The sequence below is a fragment of the Sceloporus occidentalis genome, unplaced genomic scaffold (genome assembly GCF_023333645.1).
Source record: "Sceloporus occidentalis isolate IW3139 unplaced genomic scaffold, rSceOcc1.0.p SCAF_1, whole genome shotgun sequence".
NCBI classification, from domain to species: Eukaryota; Metazoa; Chordata; class Lepidosauria; order Squamata; family Phrynosomatidae; genus Sceloporus; species Sceloporus occidentalis.
This window is the reverse complement of record NW_028316981.1, coordinates 316,054,397-316,078,641: the sequence shown is the minus strand read 5'-3', so window position 1 is coordinate 316,078,641 and position 24,245 is coordinate 316,054,397. Positions and strand designations below refer to the sequence as shown.

Genomic DNA, 24,245 nt, shown 5'->3' with positions numbered 1-24,245 from the left:
TTCCCTGCCCTCAGGCTTACAATCTAAAAAGACACGACACAAAGGGAGTGGTGGTGGGGAAGGGGCCTCTCTAGTAGGATAATACATATAAAATACATAGCAATACAGGAAATGATTCAATAAAACAGGCAACAAAAGAACATCAAATAGCAAGTGAAAATTATGCAATGCCTGGGAACGCTGCCCTGAACAGAATGGTCTTCAATTCCGTTTTGAAGCTGGTTAAAGAAGTGATGGCTCTTGCTCGCGGGGGAAGAAGGTTCCAGGAGTGAGGGGCAGTGAGTGAAAAGGGGCGAATCCGAGATGGGGCAGATTTGTACCCTGCCATGTTATCCAGTTGACACCTCTATGCTTTTTATTGTACAGTCAGCCCTCTGTGTCCACAGATTCACCCATCCACAACCTGAAAATGTTTTTTTTTAATCCAAAAAGCAAACCTTGATTTTGCCATTTTATATACCAGATACTATTTTACTATGCTGCTGTATATAATAAGACTTAAGCTTGCACAGAGTTTGTGGTATTCACAGAGGGTCCTGGAACCAAACTAGCAGATACCCAAGGGTCCAGTGTATTAAATAAAAAGGTCATATCTAGTGCAATAAATCCTAAGAACTGTGTGGCCATTTTGCTGTGTACAAGTAGCGTTTGGCCCCGTGATTTCTAGATGGCTCACAATTACAGCTATATACAAATCTATCTGGGAAACATACTTCAAACACTGTGCACACTTCTGCTGACCACACCTGAAAAAGGTTGTTGTGAAGATGGAAAAAGTACAGAAAGGGGCAATCCAAATGATGGAGGGGCCTAAGATGACAGGTTATATTTTCTGGACTTTTGTAGCTTAGAAAAGTGGCAAGTAAGGTGGGAAGTGTGGCTGTGTTGCAATAGTTCATGCTGTGGAACAACTAAAGGTCTCTTTCCTCCTGTATTATAAAAGTAAAATGTGGGGTACACCAATGATATTGAATGTTGGGAGATGTGTGGAAGGTAAAAGTATGTACTTCATACTCCTCACAGTTAAACACGATGAAATTATGGTAGCCTATTTGCATAGCTTTAAAAGGAGGCTATCATACTCAATTGTCCTATTTTATAAGGCTACCTTATCCTATAACATCACTTGTATTGGATTAGTATGCCTTGCAATATCAGTTGGCTGGGGGGCATGAAAGTACAATTATTGTTATTACTTTAAACTGTTCTAAGTTGATTTTATGGTGCACCACCTAGGACACTTGGATGTAGGTCAAGATATAAATATTTCAGTAAATAACTATTGTGCTCATTTCCTTCTGTGGGCTTCCCAAGGGCACCTGGGAACTGAATGCTGGATTAGGTGGGCCTTCAATGGTGTTCATAAGCACATTTTTTCTTTTTTATATAAAGTAATTTTTATAAAGTAATCCTATTGTAGAATACCAGTCAAGACAATATACCTGAATTAAGTAAGAACAAACTGGGCAATTCCACAAACAAACAGCAATACAGTGAAACAAACTGTAGAAGCTGTGGGTTCATACATTTGCTGTTGTTGTTAACCTTCTCCAGGAAAGGGAACCAGGTCTCTTGGAAAGATTTACGAATTATCTTATTTTTTTAGAGCTTTTGATCTTGCAACCAACTTTTCCATTAACAATACATCCCACACACCACCACTTTTTATGGAGAAATTACCAGTTTTCCCATTTTTAGCAATTTCAACCCTGGTTGCTGCCATAAAAATTTGATTATTGTTTTATGTTTCAAATTTCTGTTTACATTCAAAAAGCATGAAAGCAATAAAAGACTTGGACATGGTGTGATGTCCTGTTTCGTAATTTCTGAGATTATTGAAATAACCTCCAACCAGAATTGTCTGAGCATGGCACACTCCATCCACATGTGCAAGTCACATATGCATTTCTGAACCTGGTGAGAGTCTAAAATGTAAAAGGAAGTCAGAGATTAGTCGGGGCTCAGCTTAACAGTGTACTTGTTCTCAGTGGGAAGAGTTTTGAGACAGTCTACATCAGACCTTTCAGAAAATGATCTTCTAATTCCCACCTATGCCATAGAAATGTACAGTTGTCCCTCCATATTCGCTAGGACAGGGGTAGGCAACCTGCGGCCCGGTGAGGCCTTGGGACCGGCCCCAGCCTGGTCCTGCCGCCGATTGCCGCTGGGGCCTTTGGGGGGCAATTGTCTATAGAAGCCTCAGAAACATGCATTTATATTAACAATTTTTAAAAAATCAGCAAATTTTTTCACATGTCCTCCATTTTTTTAAAAAAGTGTCTTCCATTAGAAAATTTTGTCCTACATTTGTCCTGGTTTATTTATATATTTAATTTTTTTTTTTAAAAAAAATATTTAATTATTTATTTTTTTGCTTCGGCCCCCCCCCCCCAGTTGTCTGAGGGACAGCAACCCGGCCCCCAGCTCAAAAAGATTGCCTACCCCTGCACTAGGATTAGGGGCACAAGACCCCCCCCTGAATATGGAAAAAACGCAAATAACAAAAACACCATGTTTTTACTGAGATGACACCTCTCTAGGAATCTGTAGGTCCTCCAGGGCAACTCTGTGGCCAACGTCTGAGAGACACTGACCACAAATGCCTAGTAGAGTATTCTCTCTAGGAATCTCTAGGTCTTTCAGTGCAACTTTTAGTTAAAGTTGACCATAGAGTTGCACTGGAGGACCTAGATATTCCTAGAGGGAACCTATTAATCTGTGAATAATCAAATCCGCAAATATCAAATTCGCAAATATGGAGGGATAACTGTATTGCATTGTGTCATTTGGTATACAAACCTAACTGGCTTTCCTGTCCGTGTTCCATGGTCAGTTGTGCTAGCTCTTTGTTTTGGAAGCCATTCTTAACTAAGCTGGGGTTTTTCTTCTCTTTTCAGATTTTTTATTTGTACATACATTGTTTTGTATATACTGTATATGATGACTTCGGTGGGCAGTGAACGGACTCGGGGCACTCGAGACAAAGCGCAGATTTCAGCCACGCAGCTGACACAACCACAGAAACCAGTAATACAGGTAAGAATGGATAAATGCTCAATCTATGTATCTTAAAGACATAAAGGCAATGGAACAATGCCAGAAGGTTACTTCTCAAATTTTCAGTAGGTTTACATACATTGGAATGGGGGACATGCGGGTCTCCAAATGTTTTTAGACTGCAACTCCCAGAATCCTAGCTAGTGGTGAGGAATGAAGTTACAGTCCAGCAATATGTGGACAGCTCCATAATTTCGACCTCATGTACATAATCCCATTAGTTTATATGTGTAAAAATTAACATATAACATAAAACAGCATATATGGAAAAATACACATAGAACCTACAGAACTAACAACACTACACAAAATTAGAGTAAAACATACAAAAAGTGAATACATTTTTTTTCCTTGGTATGAAAGTAAATTGTTCAGAATAGGACTTGGGAAGTAGTAGTAGGATTTGCTCTGAGTCTTTTTGAGCCTTTTCTGAGTTTTCAAATTGGGCAAACTGCAAAAAGCGCAAGCTTTTGTAGATCTATAAAACTTCTGGGGAATTTGAAGCTGTGAGGGAAAATGTTTTTTTCCTGTGATAACTAAGAGCCAGTGTGGTGTATTGGTTTGACACTGGAGACCAGGGTTCAAATCCCTATTCAGCTATGGAAACCCACCAAGTCATCTTGGGTGTATCACACTCTTTCAGCCTCAGAGAGGCAATTGCAAACCCACTCTGAACAAATCTTGCCAAGAAAACCCAGTAATAGGTTTGCTTTTGAGTTGTTATAAACTATTTGAGGGCACACAAAACAACAACATCCTGAAAATTGCTTTGTTGCTTTAGGAACATAAAGTGTATTCTCTCTCTAGCTAAATAGCATGATAGAATTATACAGTTTTACTTGGCATAAATAAAACATTATTTGCAGTGTTTAATATTATAAAAGTATGGTTCAATGAGACAATAGGGTCCATACAGACAGGCCAAAATAAAGCTGCTTCCTTAGGACTGGAGCGTGGGTTTGGCGTGGCTTCTGGTCTCTTAGGACACATGCATCATTTAAACAGCATACCTCCAAAGTGACCCAAAACAGCTTGATTTTGGCTTGTTTGTATGGGCTCAATAGTTACAAACTGAATTCTCTTTCTAAAATGTTTATTTTCTGTTACAAATAGAAGTACAAGGACTTGTATGTGCAGGAAACATCTTTAATTTTGCCACTTAATCAGGAGCAGGCAAAAAACAATAAAAGCGGATAAAGAAGCCATCAACTTCAGTAAAACAGAGAAAATTATTTTATGTCCTTTAGTCTTCCACAGTGTCAAGCAGACATAAACCACTTATTTTCATCAAAAGAACTGAGATAAGGGTGGCAAGACCTGGAATTTGCAAGGATCAGATACTTGGAGTGTGTTTGTATCTTCAAGTTGCTTGAATACCTTGAGGTTGTTATGACAGTTTCTTCCTCTGAAATATAGCCCAAAGCACCTGGTATTCATTGGTGGCCTCTCATCCAGGTGCTAACCAGAGCTAACCCTGCTTTGTTTCCATGATCAGGTGCCTTTAGAGTATTTAGCCCCTACTTTAGATATTATATATTGTTGTAAATAAAAGTCTTCCTCATAAAATATACATGTTTTAGAAATATTTTTTGCAGTCTGAATATGTGAATACTATGTCATACAGCATGAGTCAGCATGGTGTAGTGATTTGAGCGTTGGTTTAGGACTCTGGAGACCTGGGTTCTAATTCTGGCTCAGCCATGTAAACTCACTGGGTGACCTTGGGCAAGTCACACTGTCAGCCTCAGAAAATGGCATTGGCAAACCCTTCTGAAGAAAACCAAGAAAACCACATGATAGGGTCACCTTAGGGTTGCCATAAATTAGAAACAACTTGAAGTTATATAACCACAACAAATTATGTGTTACATTTTTAAATTCATCATTCTAAAGGAAAATATTCCAAGATCTGGTTTTTCTATCATTCTGGAAGAAAAATGCCATAGAAAAAGAAACCTGGGCCAATTTTTTCCCAGGCTTTCACATCTGAAAGCTTCTGTAAGCTCTTATCATTTTGGTGCTCACAAAGCCTCAGCCTTTATAGGGATATGCATTGGGATGTTCATACACCACAGGTAAGAGTCAGCTCACAGATTATAGATTGAAGCAGCTGTCTTTTCCTGTTGATTATGGCTCCCTGAGGACTGTTCTTCGCTGTGACATCTCAAAACTGTCATGTTTGAAGTGCTGCTTAGTAATCATGTGAGCTGTAAACGTTGCCGTTCTTACTCTGAAATTCAGGTGGCACTTTAAGAATTGTGATCATTATCCTGAGATCTATAAAATAGTACAAATTATATCTATGATTTGTGTGCATTTTTACTATTAACACTTTCAAATTTATCTTTAGATTTTTTTCTGTTTTAAACAAAATATCTTTTCTTATTTTCAGAAGAAAAATTAAGATCCCCAGTCTTCACTAAGCAGGCTGCCTAGATAAATTGGGGTGTCATGTTCCCCACTTGGTGTGCAGAGAATATCTGGTGGAATAGCCTCCTGAAAGCAAGGCCCTCTGTCTTGTACTACTGCACAGCATGCTCTCTATAAAGGGGCACTATTCTGACACTGTGCTAAAATCACAGGGAGCTACTGTAGCTGGTAAGAAGACCCAATTCATCTTGATCCCTGCTCAGCCATGCACATGGCTGTGTGACTTTAGACCAGTCTCTGTCTTGAAAGCCAGTCTACCCCGCAGAGCTCTTATGATAAGGTATAGTGAGGGTGGGAGCAGTATGTTGCCCTTGAAGGAGTAATTGTTGCAGCAGCCACTAAAATCCCTTGAGCAGCAATTAATATCTCACTAGCAATTGCTTTTGTGACCTTAAAGGCAGGTGCTTGAGAAGAAAATAATTTTTTTTCATTGAGTGTCATTAGCAATTGCACAGTGTTCTTTAACATCAGTTTATTTAACCTTCAGATGCTTTGATTACTCACAGAGTTGAAGGCACCAAGAGTCCAGTCTTATCCAGCAAGGAAGAGGTGGCCAGCTGGCTTGTTTCTGAAAGATCAACACATGCCTATCTGGCCACAGCATTCCTCAAAAGATTCATTGAAAAAAGACTTTTAGAAACTGAGCTGGTCACTCCAAGCAGCAACTGATAATGGCTGATCTCAAGGTCACTGGCTGGCATAACTCAGGCAGGATGTGTGTGTGTGTTATGATCTCCAAACCGGACAGTCACTTAACTGTTGCATGGGTAAACTCAAGCCCTTAAGATTGGAGATTCCTTTGTGTAAGACCTGTCTATGTAGCTCTGTTAAGTGCCATGTAGATTGATGGAACTGTGTAAAGAAGAACCATAGAATAACCAAAAAAAACCCCTTGATATGCAGGAATGCACAGCTAAAGCACTCTTGAGAATTGGCTATCCAACAAATGTTTGAAGTTCCAATGAGAGAGTGCACTACCCTCTGAAGCAATCTGTTTCACTGTTGAACAGCTCTTATCATCAGGAAGTCCTCCCCATTGTTTAAGAAGACTCTCTTTTCTTGTCATTTGAATCCATTGGTTTGTGTTTTAGTCTTTGGAGCAAGCCAGAGGAAAAAGCTTGCTTCATTTTCTACATGGCATCCCTTCAGATATTTAAAGGTGTTTCTATGACACCTCTCAGTTTTCTGTTTTCCAAGCTCAATGTACCCTGCTCTCTAAGTTGTTCCTCATATAGCTTGATCTCCAGACCTTTTGTCATCTCAACCAAGGCAGTGGCAGCTGGGATGGAGAGCCTGCCTGCCTGCCTTCCAAAGTATTTTCATTGATATTTCCCAAAAAGTTTTAAAAAAATAAACCCCAAACCATCTCCCATTCCGTTCAGTCCCATATAAAAGATTGTATGTACAGCGCTGTGTAAATTTACAGCGCTTTATAAATAAAGGTTAATAATAATAATAATAATATCAAACAATCATCTACAAACACAGCAAACAAAAACAGTCCACGCTTCATTTGTAAGTTCCTTTTCTATAGCCTATCAGCATGTCTAGGGTTTTCAAAAGGTTTTTAGATCACACTATCTCCACAATTGTTGGTACAATGTTATTTCTACACTTCTGTATATATATTATATTTATATACAGTTGGCCTTCATTATCCACAGATTCTTTATCCATGGATTCAAGCATCCACGGTTTGAAAATATTAAAAAAGTATATAAATTCTAAAAAGCAAACCATGATTTTGCCATTTTATATAACAGGCACTATTTTGCTATGCCATTGTATTTAATGGGACTTGAACATCCAAGGATTAGTATTCAGAGGGGAACTTGGAACCGAACCCCAGCAGATACCAAGACCCCACTGTACATGACTATTATTTACATGAACCTATTACTGTACATTAATTCTTTCTAATATTACTTTCCCTCATATATAAATTGTTTACAACCTTGCAACATTTTATTAATACAGTGATGTCCGTATATTTTGGAGAGAGAGATTTCATCTGCCTCAGGGGCTGGGCATGATGATGATGATGATGATGTTTGTTTATATTTCCCACCTCTCCCAATGGAGCTGTGCCTGCCTTTTCTTTTCTTCCTCTGCAGCCACAAGAGTGGCAGCTGGGATGGAGGGAGGGCCTTTCATCAGTTGCTGAATCCAAGCACAGTGTATCTATCCCTGCATCCCCCCCCCCTTGCCTCTAGAGCTTATTGCATAGGTAGGGAGCTTCTAATGCTTTCAAGGTGAGGACCCAAAAAAGCTTTTCAACTTCACTTACTTTTCTTTATATCATTTATGTCCCGCTTTTCTCAAAGCAGAGGACAACATGAAGTGTGGTGTACTGGTTTGAGTGTTGGACTATGACTCTGGAGGGCAGGGTTTGAATCCCCCACTCAGCCATAAAAATCTGCTTGGTGATTTTGGGCAGGTCACACACTCTCAACCTCAGAGGATGGCAAAGGCAAACTCCCTCTGAAGAAACTTGCCAAGATAGGAAAGCGTATTTAATTCAATTCTCATTATTTTTTGTTCGTGAATTATGAGTTAAGGAAGGGTAAAGAACAAAACTGCAGGAGATAAAAGTATTGCAGAAAGTTCTTGGTTTTGCCTGTATGTGTATTTTTATATTAGCTATATAAAAATACATGGTGTATGTTTGTACTTCTCAGGCAACAGCAGAACAAATTCGTCTTGCCCAGATGATCTACGATAAGAATGATGCAGACTTTGAGGATAAAGTGAAACAAGTGAGTTTCTTCTCTGTCCCTTCACATTACGGAGGGTTGGAGTCCCTGGGTGGATAGAAGGGAACATTAGTACAGGCTGTAGGTATAAGACTGACTTGAATGAAGTTGCTTATTTTCCTGCTTAATACCCCATCCAGCACTATTGATTTTTTGTTCAGTTAGCTTTTTTTTTTTTTGCTAATGTTTTAACATTAATTCATGCTTTTTTGTGTAGTCAAGAAGAAAATCAGTTAAAATAAAAATTGATGCCTCAGGGCGTCATATTTTTGAAAATCCTGACTTTGTACCAGATTTTATGTGAATGGAGTTTCCAAAATAACATGCAGCCTTTGAACGTCATTTTTGTAGCTGGCTTGTTTGTTTAATTGCTCTTCCAAGGTTCTTCTACCTTTGTTGGGATTAAATTGGAACCAACTGCTGGGATTGCGTTCATTTTACTTTAGCCAGTGCAGTGTTTTTGCCTCTGCACTTTCCCTGCCCATATCTTCCAAATGTATCCAGTATTTGATTCAAACAAAAGAGAAAATAAATAAGTTCCTCTCCTGCTTGCATATTATGCACAGGAAGTATTCATCACTCCAGTAAAACTTCTGTTGACTCCCAGTTCAGTTGCTTCTCAGGCAAAGCAGGAAAGTGAAAATCTTGGTCAGAGATTAAATGAAATAATCAATTGAAAGTCCGCAGCCAAACTGAACAAGTTGAGCTGCCAAGACTAAGAGTTTGTGTAATGTTAGAATTCTATAGATAACAAACTCTTTTCGCTTTGGTTTATTGGGGTATAGGACAGTTTTCTGAATGCGTTGCTTATGAGGCAATTCATTGTGAACTTCAGATAATAAAGGATCTTCTCTGATGATGGAAGATGAGAGTAGGGAGAGCAGGCAGGAGATGTACGTTATAGTAGAAATAATGAACAACATCACTTAGTAGCTCACATACCATAATTACTTGAGTTATAAGATGACTGTAACATGACAGAATTATCATGGCTTCTTTAATGGAAACTTGCTAAATTGTAATATTTTTTCAGATGAACTTTGGAAAATTATATCTTGATAGCATTACAAAAATATTCTGTATCTACATCTCTTTCTGTTGATAGTCTCTGTAATGGTGCCTATTGTCTTTTTTAAAACATGTTTTACATTTGTGTTTTTCAGCTTATGGAAGTGACTGGGAAGAATCAAGATGATTGCATAGTGGCTCTACATGACTGCAATGGAGATGTGAACAGAGCAATCAATATCTTGCTGGAAGGGAGCTCAGACACAGTAAGGATGCAATTTAGATCCATTGTTAAATCCCTAAAATCAACTTGTACACAGATGTGATGCATGGAGCCTTCCTTCCTTAGCTGGGAAATATGACTGTTGCCAAGGCTTACTGGAGTTCATGTTCCTCCATTAGTTTTAGAACTACCTGCATAAAAATGATGGGCTCAAAACCAATCAGTTGCTTGAAATCTTTTTCCAGCTTGTTAATGCCTAAAGAGGTGTTTCACAATTCCATAAATAAAACTTTTACATGCTAACCACTATACAAGTGTGCTTTGTTTTGGCATTTTTCTTAAAGCAGCCTCTTCAAATCTCATGCCCTCCAAATTTTCTGCACTAAAACTCCAGCATTCCTAACCATTGGCCATCCTGACTGTGTTTGGGATGTGGTATCATTCAAAACATTTGGAGAACACCAAATTAGAACGCCTGTTCTATGACTGTAGAAAGATTAAAAGAGCCGTCCAGGGGAAATTCTGGTGAGATTTGTCTTCTGGACTTGATACCAGTATTAATTTCTGATGCATTCACTTTGATACTGGCAGAATGGAAAGTCTCTAAATCTGACTTATTTTGTGTATTAGATGTAGATAAATTGCAGGTCAACCTTGGTGAAATAGTGGTGAACTTCCTTGGTCTTGATTGCCTCTCCAAAGTAGTCTAGATCTGCCCGCTTAGAATCAGCTCCTCTAATAGAGAGCTAGGGTAATGTAATGATTTGAGTGATGTACTAGGGCTCTGTGAAGCCAATGGTCAAATCTCAGCTCAACCACGGAAGCCCATTGGGTGACCTTGGGTAAGTCACAGTTACACAGCCTTAGAGTAAGGCAATGGTAACCCCTCTCTGAAGAAATCTTGCCATGAAAAACCAAGAAAGGTTCATCTTAGGTTGCCACAAGTCAGAAATGACTTGTCACTACAAAACAATAGCAGCAACCCCTAGTATGCTGAGCGTGCAAGCCCTGTTCTGCAGATGCTGAGTTGGAATATTTACAGGATAAACTAATTACTCCAGCCCAGAGTTATTTTTGCTATTTTTCATAATTCTGCTTTTTTTTTTTTTTGTCATAAGGAGATAGATAGCACAAGGTGTTGTATAGGGTATTGAAGCTCCACCCCATCAGTAATCAGACTATATGCTACCTGCACACATTCAAGCATATCACTGTAAATGTAAAGGCTGGGAAGAAAAAAGGAAAGAGAAAGGGGACATTCCTTGGAAAACACATTTAGTTTATTTGTTGTAATTTGTTTTGACTTCTGTAGAACTACAGCAACCACACAGTCCGGCTTCTTATCATGATGGTCCAAGAACAGGCAACATTCTGGCTTCTTTGTTAGGATAATAAAAATTCAACCCTGTCTCTAGCCCTTGGAGAAACAGAGGAGCCCTTTTCAACTTATCATTGACAGTCTGAATGAGGATGGCCATCTCTCAGGGGTGCTTTGGTTATAATTTCATGCATGGCAGGGCGTTGGACTGGATGGCCCTTGTGGTCTCTTCCAACTCTATGATTCTATGATTCTATTCTATGATCAGAACCATTGGGCAGGGTGAGGTGTATTTCTACATCTTGGTCTCTTTACATTCTAATGTGTGGAGTAAGTCTTCACATTGTATTAATAGGAACCATGCTGAATGTTCCCATAAGCTCTGAACTAGACAACTCTTGGTTCTTTTATCTTGATCTGGGCTTAATTGCATGATGATAAGGGATGACACTTGTGCCCCTGCATCCATTTCTTTCTAAACAGCATAAGAAAACCATCTATTTTCTCAGTCTGTACAAAAGCTCAAAATTGACCGTCTTATGCTGTTAGCAAGGATTCCTTTGGGTGACCATTTGATGGTTAGCCTAAAGCTGCCTTTTGGGGAATGGATGTGATACTGTAAACCCGGATAACCTGGTTAGTTGAATTGACACTGATGAATTGCATATGGAAGGGCCCTAAAACGTTCCCATAGATCTGGGGGAATTTAGCTTCAAAGGTACTCTATCAGGCAGTCTTTAAGTCCCTTTTGAATTGTTCTGTGTTTTCCTTCTCCACCTAAATAGACTTCGTGGGAGACAGTGGGAGGAAAGAAGAAAAGTCTTGGAAAAGAGAGTTCAGAAAACAAAGAGAACAGAGAAAAGCGAGGGGACAGAGAAGTGAGCCGTGGACGGGGAAGTTCCAGCAGACGAGGAAGAGGGGGCAGCCGTGGTCGAGAGTGTAAGCGTGGGCACCTTGCTCCTAGGAATGCAGTTGCCTTAGTTTGCCTTTGAGATTGCATAGGAGCGGGTCATGCTAGTGTAAAGACTTCTTGAACATTTGCAAGTGGAGTACTGGGGAAGAATTATCAATTCACAGATGTTTTTTCTATAATTAAAAGGGGTTATGCAGTTTTAATACCATTAGTATGGCCACAGAAGCTTAATACAGGCTTGGTTTTGTTACATGTTGACCGAGATCCTACATCCTGCTTGTAGAACATGAATCTGCAACATGTAGTAAAGTGGCAGTTGCACTACTCCACCTTTCTGAATACTGACATTGAGCAGCCAGTGAGGTTACCTTCCAGGGTGCCTGCTTATTGTCTCCCTGTGCAATGAGGAATGTACAGTGGCTGTTTCTACAATCCCAGTGAATCAAGTGGTGCACTGAAGGAGCTGACATATAGTTATGTGCTATCTGAGGATGCACAATTGCATGTGCGCAGTAGTTATATTTGCAAAACTCCCCTTAATACAACTGTGAACTGAATATGGTTGTTATGAATTGGCCAGAAAAGTATAGTTGCATGCACAAGACAGGTTTCTGGCCTTGATTGCCCTGTGAAGCAAAAATGAAAAATGGGGAGGGAATATATTTTGTATATTTGATGATAGTTGTGTGAAAAAGAGAGCATAAATGTGGAATAATTTTATTTTGGGCACTAAAGGCCTGCTTTTCAACCCTCAGAGGAGCTCTTGAAGAAGCTCTCAAATTTAAAATCAGTACAGCAAGTGCACATTAGAGCAGCATCACAGCATACCTTTTTTTCTCCAAAGCAAAGCCAGTAAAAGATTAAAAACAGAGCCCTAAAATATACAGCTAAATGAAAGGAAAGGTATTTTGTGTCCAAGCTTGGAGCTTATGGAAAGGTTTAGATGTTATACCATCAACATGTTTGTTTTTGTAGGTTTTCCCAGCGATCCGTAGGCTTGAGCCAACAGGCAAAGCAGCCATTATGAGTCCGAATTATTTTATCTCCCTGAGGCATCTCACCTTTTCCACTTTCCCCATGTTCTATTAAGCTTGTCTGATCAAGGAGGAAATACTTCACCTGGTATAAAATGTTCTATCTCTCTCTTTTTATATCTAGTTAGAGCGGAAGAGAATGGAATGGATAGCAGTCAAGGTGATCGGCCTTCCGACCGTGGGAAACGTGGCAGAGGGAGAGGTAAGACAAATCTATATTCTGTCTTGTCTACCATGCTCAAGGATGCTTAGAGTGGGTTATGTTGCACAGTTTTAAGGGGAAAAAACCTTCTTCCAAGAAATAATTTTCATCAAAAGCCCCCAGATACAGAGTCCTTTGAAGCAACCATCTGTTGGGAGTGCTTTGATTGTGTATTCCTGCATGGCAGGGTTTGAATTTGATAACCTTGGTAGCCTCTTTCAACTCTGATTCTTTGAACTTGGGGAACAGCTGGAGAGGAATGGAAGGGAATGCAGCCTTCTAGCAAGAATAATTCTTCAGGCTAGATCGTGGAGCCATACTGCCATTTTGCTGTCCTCACACTGATGAGCCTTTCAGCTGGGAGGTGCATTGGTCAGTGCTGGACTGTCCTCTTTCTTTAAATGTGGATATTTACATCTTTATTCGATTAATATTGAGCTTTTCTCCTCAGGAATAGCACTTAGGATAGGTAGCCATAGTGTTTTCATGAACTGGATTGTGATGGGTTTTGTTTGTTTGTTTTGATGAAGAAGAATGTAAAGCAACTCCACACTGTTTCACTAGCAGTGCCATGTGTAGGAAACTTCAAAGTGTCCCAAATTAGCAGAAAATTTCCTGCTCAAGATGCATACAAATGGAATAGGAGCTCAATAAAGCAATAAAGCAGTGATTTTGCCCAGCAATTCTTGCATCAGTGGTGCTTGCCCAGAAGTTTGCGGAGTGTGAAGGAGCTGAAGATAAAATGGAATCCTTGGCTTCAAACATAAGCAGACACTGAAATTAGCCTCTTCTGCCAGGAACTGTTACCTTGGCTTTATCTCTCACTGTGAGACTAAACAACAAAATATCCTTGAGCTTAATTTTTTTAACTCTGGGGAGTGGAATGGTACAATATGGTTATATGTTGTGTTTTCCTTTAGTTTTGACTTGCAGTGTTAGTCATATGCTGTGACAGGTTCAGTTTAATACAATCTTTATTTTCACTGGGGAAGACTAAACAGAAGGAGGGAACAATACTAATTCCTTGTATTAGTATTGTATTAGGCAAAACATTTGTTGTTTGATCTAGCTTGTTCGTCTAGGAGTATGATACTCAGGATGCATGAGGCCCTGTGTTCAAATCATAGGCAAACCTTGCCTGGGGAATGGAAAGGCTGGCTGTACTTGTATGGTAAGAGAGAAGATAACCAAAGAATAGAGCTCAATCCACCAAAAAGAGAAGAATTCCATGTGTCTGCAAGCACTGCCAGAAGAAAACTTGGCTTTGTTGTAAGGGTTATGAGAAGCAGTCTTGCAAATAGTAATGGTGTAAAGGGCTTGATAATTCACCGGTGCAATAGCAATTGCAAAATCTTCACCTTTTCTGTGTAAACAAGGTGTGTTGAGGGGGCATGTGCTTGGTTTTTAGGAAGAACTGCTCTCAAAATCCTCTAGAAAGCTTTAAAAACAAGATGCTTGTCCATTATATATTCTGTATATCTGGTGCTTTTTTGTTGGTTTGTTTGGTTTTCTTTGCTGCTGCTTTTACCTCGGTAGCAGTGAATATTGCCTTTTTAAACATGTGGACATGGAAGTCAGGTGCTTTGTTTTTAATAAGAATCCTACCCCTAGCTGCCTTTTAGGAGAGCAAATGCCCTTAAAAACAAAGAACACAGATCCTCCCCTATGCTCACCATATGTTTCATTTACAAATAAAGGAATTAATTTGGCTTCTGCTGCTGTTCAGTAGCTGGGATGGCAGGGACCCAGGTGGGGTGTGCTGTGTGCATGTGTCAGAACTGGCTGGAGGGAGATGTTTGCACAGTGTGTTGTCTACAAACTGTGTGAGCAACCAGCATGGTTTTGAGTTGTATTTGTGGTTTGGTAGCTGCAGCAGAAGCTGGGTACCTATAGTGTGCTGTACTGTTTAGGGCATGCCAACCAGTCATCACACAGTTACTATTTGCTATTCAACCCATTCTGTAGGAAAGAGTGGGGGAGCGTACAGGCTTCAGTCTGTAGACAGTATCTGAAGGGGACTCCAAACCCTCTCTGCGCATCTCAGGCTGGAAAGAGAAGCAGGGAGTGAGTTTCCAGCCTTTCCACTTTCTTTGAGCTGCAAATGCAGTGGTGATCACCACAAAGCTTCTGGGATAGCCCCTTCCTAACTCATCAGATTAAAATTTGAGAAGCCATTTTATATATTGCATTCTCCAGCAAGCAGGACTTGCTCTGCCTGGCAAGCTTGGACATCAGTCCTTCTTAAACTGTCTGATGTGGTTTGCCAACTTTTCCCTCCAGTTTCCAAGACTGGTATTCCATTTTTGTTATATTGCTAGATATTTCTATTATTTCCTGGAAACTTGCCTCCAACTGGCTTCAGTCAATGGATTATCACTATTTATAACAACACAAGGACAGCAGTGAAGAAAGGCAGTTTCTTGCTGTTGTTTGCATTTTTGTCCATGTGTGTTCCTGTTTTGTGCAAAGTAAACCTTAAAATAGAAGCAGTTTACAGAGGCCTTTCTAAAGTTCCTGTTGCGTTTCACAGCTGAAGGATGTCATCCCTCTTTACATTGTGTCATGTGGCATAAAGTCTGTACTAGTTGAAGAAAAATGGCTTTATTTTTTAAGCCCCTGGGTTGGCACAAAACGTATGTCAGCTTTGTGAGTCCCAAGAAAGATATTACTTCCTCTTCCAGACCACATGATTAAAATTGGATTTTCTAAAGTCCAGTTAATAGAAATGCGTTTAGTAGCCTTTACTTAAATATTTCAGGTTACTTTGGGAACTGTACCGATATTGTGTGTGCTTCTATAACGTCTCTTTGAGAATTGTTAATGAGACTATATTCTGCTCAGTTTTGCAACACATTTAGTGCATACAAAACAGCTGCTGCCAGTCTAAATAGACAGTGATGGGTTAAACAGAGCAGTATAGCTACATTTGTCCATTTTGTTTGCATTAAACAAAGACGGTGATTGGTGTTTCCTGTGGACCAGAGACAGTCTTTAATGTCCAACATTACAGGAGACAGTCTTTAATGTCCAACTTTCATAACTTCTAATTTATTTGTTTGTTTATTGATTCAGATATTGTATATCACTCTAAAGATCTGTCACATTTAAGAAAATCAATGGTACGTTACACACGCGCCTTTAGTACGCCCCCAGGACATACTAGGGTTAGGAAAGGGCGTCACTTCCTGACACCCCTAACCCTAGTACGGACTGGGTCTGTACAAAATGGCAACGCCCTATACACAAAGGCGCTGCCATTGCTACTTTACCACCACGCCGCCTCCAAATGATGCAGCGCAGAAGTGACGTACTGGGGCGCTCTTTCGGCGGTGTAGGAAGGAGCTCCGTTTCGGAGCTCCTTCCAGAATTTGTGTTGCTGGCGCAGCCTCTACACGGCTGCACCAGCAACGCAAATGAGAAAGGGGCCGAGAGGCCCCTTTCTCTTGGTCCCCGCCGCCGTCGAGTGTCCTTGGGGCATGAAGCCCCAAGGACACCCCTTTCCAGGCCGTGGGGAAGCGGCCTTTTGCTGCTTCCCCGCAGCCTTGAAAGCGGTGGATTGGGGCCTGAGAGGCTGCCACTGTGGCAGGTGAGGCCCCGATCCGGCGGGGAAAGGGCCGGGTACAGGCCGCCCCAAACGGGCGGTCTGTAACGCACCCATGTGACATATTTAAAGCTACCATGTGCAAACTCTAAAAATGATTTTATTTTATGTACAGCACTGTGTACATTTACAGCACTTTAGAAATAAATAATAATAATAATAATAATAATAATAATAATTTGAAGAGATTAAAATGTATAAAACAATATTACATGTTCAAAGAAAACAGATAAAAACAGTTGAGATACCTTAAAACAATTTTAACACCATGCACATGTGCAGATTTGTGTAAAGCCAGCTAGGCTCCAAAGGCTTTAGTAAACAAACATGTGTTTATTTGGCCTGGAATGACAGGAAGGCTGTTGAGGCCTCTAAGGGGAGAACATTCCATACCTGGGATGCCAAGCCATGAAGGTCTTTTCCCTGTTCTTCCATGATGGGATACAGAGGAAGGCCCCTCTAGCAGACCCAAAATAGGCATATATAGGGGCAGGTTTTTCATTGATGTTATTGGTTAAGTAACTGGGGCAGATTATTCCTCTTAATTTCAGAAATGTAGATTTCCCACTGGCTGTGAGTAGAATAGCACCTCTGTCTTCTCTTCATAAGCTGAACTCCTACATCATTCTTGTACAATGAAAATCTACACTCTTGTAGTTAAGCTGTGGTTGTGCTGCACCATTCTTCTGCTGGATACCAGCATTTGGTCAACCAGTGGCACATCCATCAGAGGTACCAGATCCTGTCTCATCTTGGGAGCTAGGTATGGTCAGTCCTGGTTAGTATTTGGATTAGAGAACACAAACAAATACCAGGTACTATTGGCTATATTTCAGAAGAAGGAACTGCAAAACCACCTCTGATGATTCCTTGCCTAAGAAGACCTGAAATTCATGGGGTTGAAGGCACATGTATAAATACACACTCTGTGCATTTGCTTATTCTGCAATATATAATGGACAGTGGCTGCTTCTGCTTCTTTATTGAAGGCACTGAGAAGTAGCTTGTGGAGCTCTGCTTATGTAACCATAATATGAACGCATACATTGTACAGCAGTCAAAAAAGTACAACTGCATGTGTAAGGAAACTTACACACATACATGATCCCAGTAGGACTTCAGTCATAGCATCGTAAGGCTTGAGTGTTAATTTTGGAGATGTAAACCTTTTGATTGATCATGGAAAAATCTCTCTTGGTTGTTTAAGTGAACAAAACAATGCTGAGACCAAATATTAAACCAAGCGAGACATGAAGATTAGAAGTCCAAGCTGCTGTTGCTTCTTTGATCTTAGTGTTGAGTTCCTCTTACTGTTTCATTCAAAGTGGGACTAAGTGGCTCTCCCCTTAGCTTAACATTTCACCTTCCCATTCTTAAGACTGATTGTGATGTGAAACTGCTGATTTCCTTCTTTGATATTTGTGGTTAGATGCAAGGATTAGTTGCTGGGCACCTGTTTCCATAGCAGAGCTGCAGAGCAGTTGACATCAGTGTGGGAATGCATTTATATTCAGGAAGAAGACTAGCAATAAGAGAGCTAATATTCAAAGGGATCTTGTAGCACCTTTGAGACTGACTGTACGAAATAATTTGTAGCATAAGCTTTCATACACTTGGTCTACTTCTTCAGATGCATCTGATTGTATCTGGGAAATAGGCCTAGTGTATGAAAGCTTATGATACAGCTTCTTTCACGCAGTGATTCTTAAGCTGTGGATGGTAGAATCCATCGATATGGAGGGCCAGCTAAAAATAGCTGTCATAAGATTTCAGAACAATTTAAAGAGCTAGCCATTTAAAAGAAAGACATAAAAATAGTATAGCATGCTATAGGAAGCTCTTTCCCCATAAACAGGTACTTTCCAAAGAACTGCCACAATGAAGTGTTCACCAGATGCTGAAAGGGCAATATGGAGGAAACCAGTCTAGCCTTTTTGGAAGGGACTTCAGAGCCTGGGAGAAGGCTTTTCCCCATATTCCCAAGAGACAGCCTTTAAATACAGTGAGATAGAGAGGAGGGCCTCTCCCAATGGTCTGAAAACCTATGCGGCCTTGTATGGGAGCATGTGGTCTTTGAGGTAGCCTAGACCTGGGCCATATGTAGGTTTTATAAGCTGTAACCAGCACTTTGAATTGTCCCTAGATACAGACCAGCAAACAGTGGAACTGTTGTGGTAAAAGACTTGCATGCTTCCTATAACAAGCTCCAGGTAAAAGTCTGGTTGCAGCTCTTTCAACCAGCTGAAGTTTCTGAATACTCTCCAAAGTTAGTCCAGTGTAGAGTACATTGCAGTAATCCAGTGGCATGTAACTAAGGCATGCATCACTGTAGCTAGATTGGGTGTCCTTAGGAACGTCTCCTTGAAAGGGTATCAGGTAGCAGAGCTGGGAAAGATAATTGCTATGACTCCTGAGAGTAACTGCTGGCCAGAGCAAATGACGTCAGATTGTTTGAACCTGAGGTCTCTTCCAAAGGCAGCTGTGTGCTTTCACAGGGTACATTGACCCCTGGAATTCCCTGTGGTGTTCATCTTCATCTTTTACTATATAGGCTTAAGTCTGACAAGATGTCCCATCCCATCGGCAGTATATACAAAGGTCTGTGAATGCCTGGAGATTCCTTTAGAGCATCAAGCAATTGCCTCTGATACCATAGATAAGACATTTGCTATCGGAAACCTGTCACACTGAACTGTACTTGATAAACTCACACAATCTTTATGTTAATACTCTTCTGCAGAGGAGGTAGCTAAAAATTATTTGAATGAGAGATTGTTTCATTAAAGAAAGTCTCATCATCTTTTGGCTTCTGTCCTGAATCCCACAATGGATCATTTGCTAATGAACAAATGTATCTAGTTAGATTTTGTATGCTGATTTAAAAGCATTACATTTTTAAAAAATCATCTTTCCTCAAAGGAGGTCAAGAGTGGTATATATTCCTTTCTTTCCACTTCCATTTTAACTTTATCACAGTCCTATGGAGGGGATCTCAGGGTGGGAAAAATTGGCTGAACAAAGACTTGAACTTGGGTATCCTTTCCCTTAGAGCCCAGTGTGTTGTATGGCTTGAGTGTTGAACTAGGACTCTGGAGACCAGAATCCCCACTCATCCATAGAAACCTACTTGGTGACCTTAAGCAAGTCCCACTCTCTCATCCTCAGTGGAAGGCAGGGACGCAAACACCCTCTGAACCAATCTCACCAAGAAAACTCCATAAGGCTACCATAAGTCAGAAATGACTTGAAAGCACATAACATTCCTTTCTCTTAAGATCAGCTTTGTTGTTTTGTGCCTTCAAGGCTACTCTGAATTGTGGTGATCTGTTCTTAGGATCTTTTGGGCAAAATTTATTTTGAGGTGGGCGTTTGCTGTTGCCTTCCTTTTAAGGCTGATAGCGTGTGACTATCCCAAGGTCACCCACTAGGTTTTCCTGGCTGAGCTGAGATTTGAACCCTGGTTTCCCACAGTCCTAGTCCACTTAGTTCTCAAACCACTACACCACTCTGGCTCTCTAAGCCCAGTTCTTTTCATTTTCATCACCGTGGCTTTGAATGTAAGTTTAGGGAAAGGTGCAACCTTATGTTACAAACTGCACAGAGACCCTTAAGGCAGCATGTGCAAAATCATTAACTTGCATTTAGTTGTACAATGTGGGTTGTGCCCTGTTTTGTGCATATTGCTTTTTTAGATCTGTTTCGATGTGGAGACTACTTTCTATATAAATGTCTTGCAAAGCTTGAGAGTGCTTGCTTGCATTTTAGTTATTTATTTTTACTGTGTTTTGGGTATGTGTTTGTAACAGTCTCTTTGACTTCTCTAGAGCATGTCTATATTTATCTTTCTACTACTTGCTGTGCAAGGAACTGGTGCTGAATGATAAGGGCCTGTTAGAATTCAAAGACATAGCTTTGATCAGTCAGGATTAATATCCAGAAGGATCTTGTAGCACCTTTGAGACAGAGAGAAAATAGTTGGTAGCATAAGCTTTTGTAGATTTAAGTCTACTTCATTAGACATGTGGTGTGCCTAGGAACCGGTCTTTATAGTTATGAGTGAGCTGGTTGTATGTGTAAATAGCAATAGTTATGGAAAACCTATGGGTATGGTGATAAGATTACATGTTCAATTTTAATGATGGTCATTAATTTATAAAGACAGGAGGAAAGATATTGTCTAAAGCCAAGGTGAATAGATAAATAAATGAATGTTGAAAGGTATTATTGAGATGTAGTGTAATGCTGGCTGGGAACCAGAAAGGAGATGTGATAAACTGGCCAAGAGAGCCTTAGTATTGTAGAATCCTAGAGTTGGAAGAGACCCCAAGGGCCATCCAGTCTAACACCCTGCCATGCAGGAATACACAATCAAAGTACTCCCAACAGGTGACCATCCAGCCTGTTTAAAAATCTCCAAAGAAGACTCAACCACACTCCGAGGCAACATGTTCCACTCTTGAACAAATCTTACTGTCAGGAAGTTCTTCTTAATGTTTAGGTGCAATCTCTTTTCCTGTAGTTTGAGTCCAATGCTCCATGTCTTAGGGCCCATACAGACAGGCCAAAATAAAGCTGCTTCAGGTCACTTTGGAGGTATGCTGTTTAAATGATGCATGTGTCCTAAGAGTCCGGAAACTGTGCCAAAGCCACTCTCCAGTCCAGTCTGTATGGGGCCATAGTGTCTGGAGCATTAGCAAACAAGCTTATTCTATCATCAGTATGACATCCTTTCAAATATTTAAACATGGCTATCATGTCACCTCTTAACCGTCATGAGGCTGGGGCGCTAACTAGTGTTACATGAGATCATCCGGAGACATGGGGCGCGGGGTTATCAGTACGCTGATGACACCCAAATAATTTTCTCTATGTCTCCGACTGATGCAGTGACCGGGGATGGCATCTCTCCTCTCGTGGCCTGTCTGGAGTCGGTAATGGGCTGGATGAGGGAAAACAGGCTCAGCTTGAATCCAGAGAAAACGGAAGTACTCGCGATAGGTTCTCCTGGCCCTGGGATGGCGGTGATTCCACCTGTCCTGAACGGGATCACGCTCCCCGTGAAGGACTCTGTACGCAGTCTGGGGGTGCTCCTTGACTCGTCACTCCACCTTACATCTCAGGTGGATGCGACGGTCAGGAGCACCTGTTATCAGCTTCGGCTGATACGCCAGCTGCGTCCCTACCTGAGCCGGGGGGACCTAGAAACAGTAGTACACGCTCTGGTAACCTCTCGGTTGGATTTCTGCAATGCGCTCTACATGGGGCAACCCTTGTACCATACCCGGAAGCTGCAATTAGTGCAGAATATGGCAGCGAGACTGGTCACTAATACACCTAGGACCAGTCATATAACACCTGTCTTAAAGGACCTACATTGGCTGCCTATTCACTTCCGGGCGCAATACAAAGTGTTGGTTATAGCCTATAAAGCCCTAAATGGCTCGGGCCCAGAGTACTTGAAGGACCGCCTCTCTCCGTACAATCCGCCCCGCACGCTCAGATCCAGCAGGCAGCAGCTACTAAAAGTTCCAGAGGCTAGATTGAACAACACCACCAGAAGGGCCTTTTCGACCTCGGCCCCCATCCTCTGGAACGCGCTGCCTACCGAGCTCCGTTCAGCAACCTCCCTGGCCCAATTCAAGAAGGAGCTAAAGACGCTTCTCTTTAGGCAGGCTTATCCTTAAGCCTCTGCCTTGTGAGCCCTTCCCCCCTCTGTTAAGTCCCTTTGTTAGTTCCCCTGTTAGCCATTGGTGAGTCATCTGTGATTTGGCACAGACTATTTTTACTGTATTGATGGTTTTAATATGTTGTTTTAATAATTGTATGGATGTCTGCTGTGAACCACCCTGATGTTTCGAAGGGCGGTATACAAATAAAGTTTATTTATTTATTTATTTGTAGTGTGCTGGGAAACCATTGTCTCTTCACCCACTGATGATGGGCTGGGGTTTGTAGATAAGCTATGCACTAAATACCCTATTTCATGTTGGAATCTAGGCAGGGTCATTTCTGGTTAGCATTGAATGGAAGACCACCAATGAATACGAGGTGCAGTAGGCTATATTTCACATGAAGGAACTGGCTAAACCTAACTTTTGAGTATTCCTTGCCTAAGAAAGCTCTATGAAATTTATGGGGTCATCAGAAGTCGACGGGTGACTTGAAGTTACATACACACATCTAACGGGATGTTAGGTGAAAGATTCAATAAAATCTGGAAAGATTTGGGTAAAGTTACACATGATTGGTGCTTCCTTTTAGTGGTACCCTGCCAACATTGCCACCACATTTGCTGACAAAGGCTCCCAGAGGCCCAAATCTACTTGTAAACCAAATGTGGAAAGAGTGACAAAGAATTTGTTGGCATGTTATGCCACTTTGTGATTTCAGGGGGTGTTGGCCTTTCAGATCCAGGGATTGGGCCAAGTGGTGAGAGTCTCCAGGTCAGGGAAATGTTAGCAAGCCACACAAGATAAATTGAATCTTATGGATACTCTCTTTTTTCCTCCCCTCTTGAGCCAGCACAACATTTTAATATATGTTTTAATCTTTGTAGTTTTTGCATCAATATATGGCTCAGCATGACCTTGTTTTTCAGTTCTTGGTCTTGGGGGAAAGTTGATGTCCTGCTGGAATTCTTTGGTCATTTGTTTCCCACCATTTACTCTTAAGTCTTTTTAATTTTTCCTTTTTTTTTAGGGTTTGGACGTGGCAGAGGAAGAGGAGCAGGGAGGTTTTCAGCCCAAGGCATGGGGTAGGTTCTGATCATAGAATAGAATAATAGAATCATAGAGTTGCAAGATATTGGGTTAAAGGAAATGAATGTACAGTACTGTATTGAAAAAGGGCCTGTCAATATCTCCTTAATTTTGTCTGGAAGGAAGTTACACAAATGAACGTAACAGAAACTCTGTTAAATCTCTATTTGCAATGGATTTAATGACTCCTTTCATCATGATATCAGGAAACCTGATAAAATGTCACAGGAAGCTAAAACACTCAAGTCCAAGTCAAATGAGTTTGCCTCTGTTCCAGCCTAGCAGGCAAACCCACTTATTCAGGACTTGCAGAAACAGAGGTATCGATAACCTTAAGCAGCTGGCCTGTTGCCTAAGCTTGATAAGAATTAGTTCTGTCAAATTCCTCCAAGAATTGTCTTCCACAATGATGATGCTGATAACTGCAGTTGGTTGTTGCCATTTTCACAACTTTGCACAGTTAAGTGCTTAAAGCAGGTGTGTGAAACATCAGCAACATATGAGTGCTACAGTAGAGCTGAGTAGAAGTGGATTAATTGTAATAGGTTTTTTGTTTTGTTTTGGGGCATGTGCTAAGAGAACCTCTGTGTGCCTTCCTAGGAACACTTACAGATCAGTGGTAGGGGCAGAGTATGTGTATTCCACATCTGAGGAGTAACTTCCAAGAAGCTGCCTCTGTAGCTTTTTGTTACCAGCACAGTTGGAAAGTATACTTGGAGCTACTCTGTAAAAATCATAGTGCTATTGATATGTGTGCAGTAAATTGTGGAAATGCTTGAATGCAAAACAAACTAAATTTACATGATTTTGAAAAGCACAAGTACCAATCTAGTTGTAGTTTTCTTCTCGTAGAAGTATTTCTGTCAATAGAATAGGGAGGGGACATTTCCCCTGCAAATGCGCTCTGCCAATAAAAGCACTTCTGGAAGGCTGGAAAACTCTGAAGCA

The 24,245-nt window shown here is 40.8% G+C and overlaps 1 protein-coding gene across 6 annotated transcripts in view; it reads left to right on the top strand.

Annotated features, from left to right (window-relative positions):
* LOC149324245 (ubiquitin-associated protein 2-like) overlaps nucleotides 1-24,245 on the top strand; it is a 120,080-nt gene that overhangs the window by 36,194 nt on the left and 59,641 nt on the right. For 5 of the 6 annotated variants that reach the window (XM_089498005.1, XM_089498006.1, XM_089498002.1 and 2 more), the window contains exons 2-7: nucleotides 2,898-3,036; nucleotides 8,166-8,243; nucleotides 9,404-9,514; nucleotides 11,575-11,728; nucleotides 12,861-12,938; nucleotides 23,239-23,293. In XM_089498005.1, the coding sequence (XP_089354131.1) occupies nucleotides 2,938-3,036; nucleotides 8,166-8,243; nucleotides 9,404-9,514; nucleotides 11,575-11,728; nucleotides 12,861-12,938; nucleotides 23,239-23,293 (575 nt within the window). In that variant the 5' untranslated portion in view covers nucleotides 2,898-2,937. Of the gene's footprint in view, nucleotides 1-2,897; nucleotides 3,037-8,165; nucleotides 8,244-9,403; nucleotides 9,515-11,574; nucleotides 11,729-12,860; nucleotides 12,939-23,238; nucleotides 23,294-24,245 lie in introns of those variants that run through there. The other variant, XM_089498007.1, reaches the window with a different exon arrangement.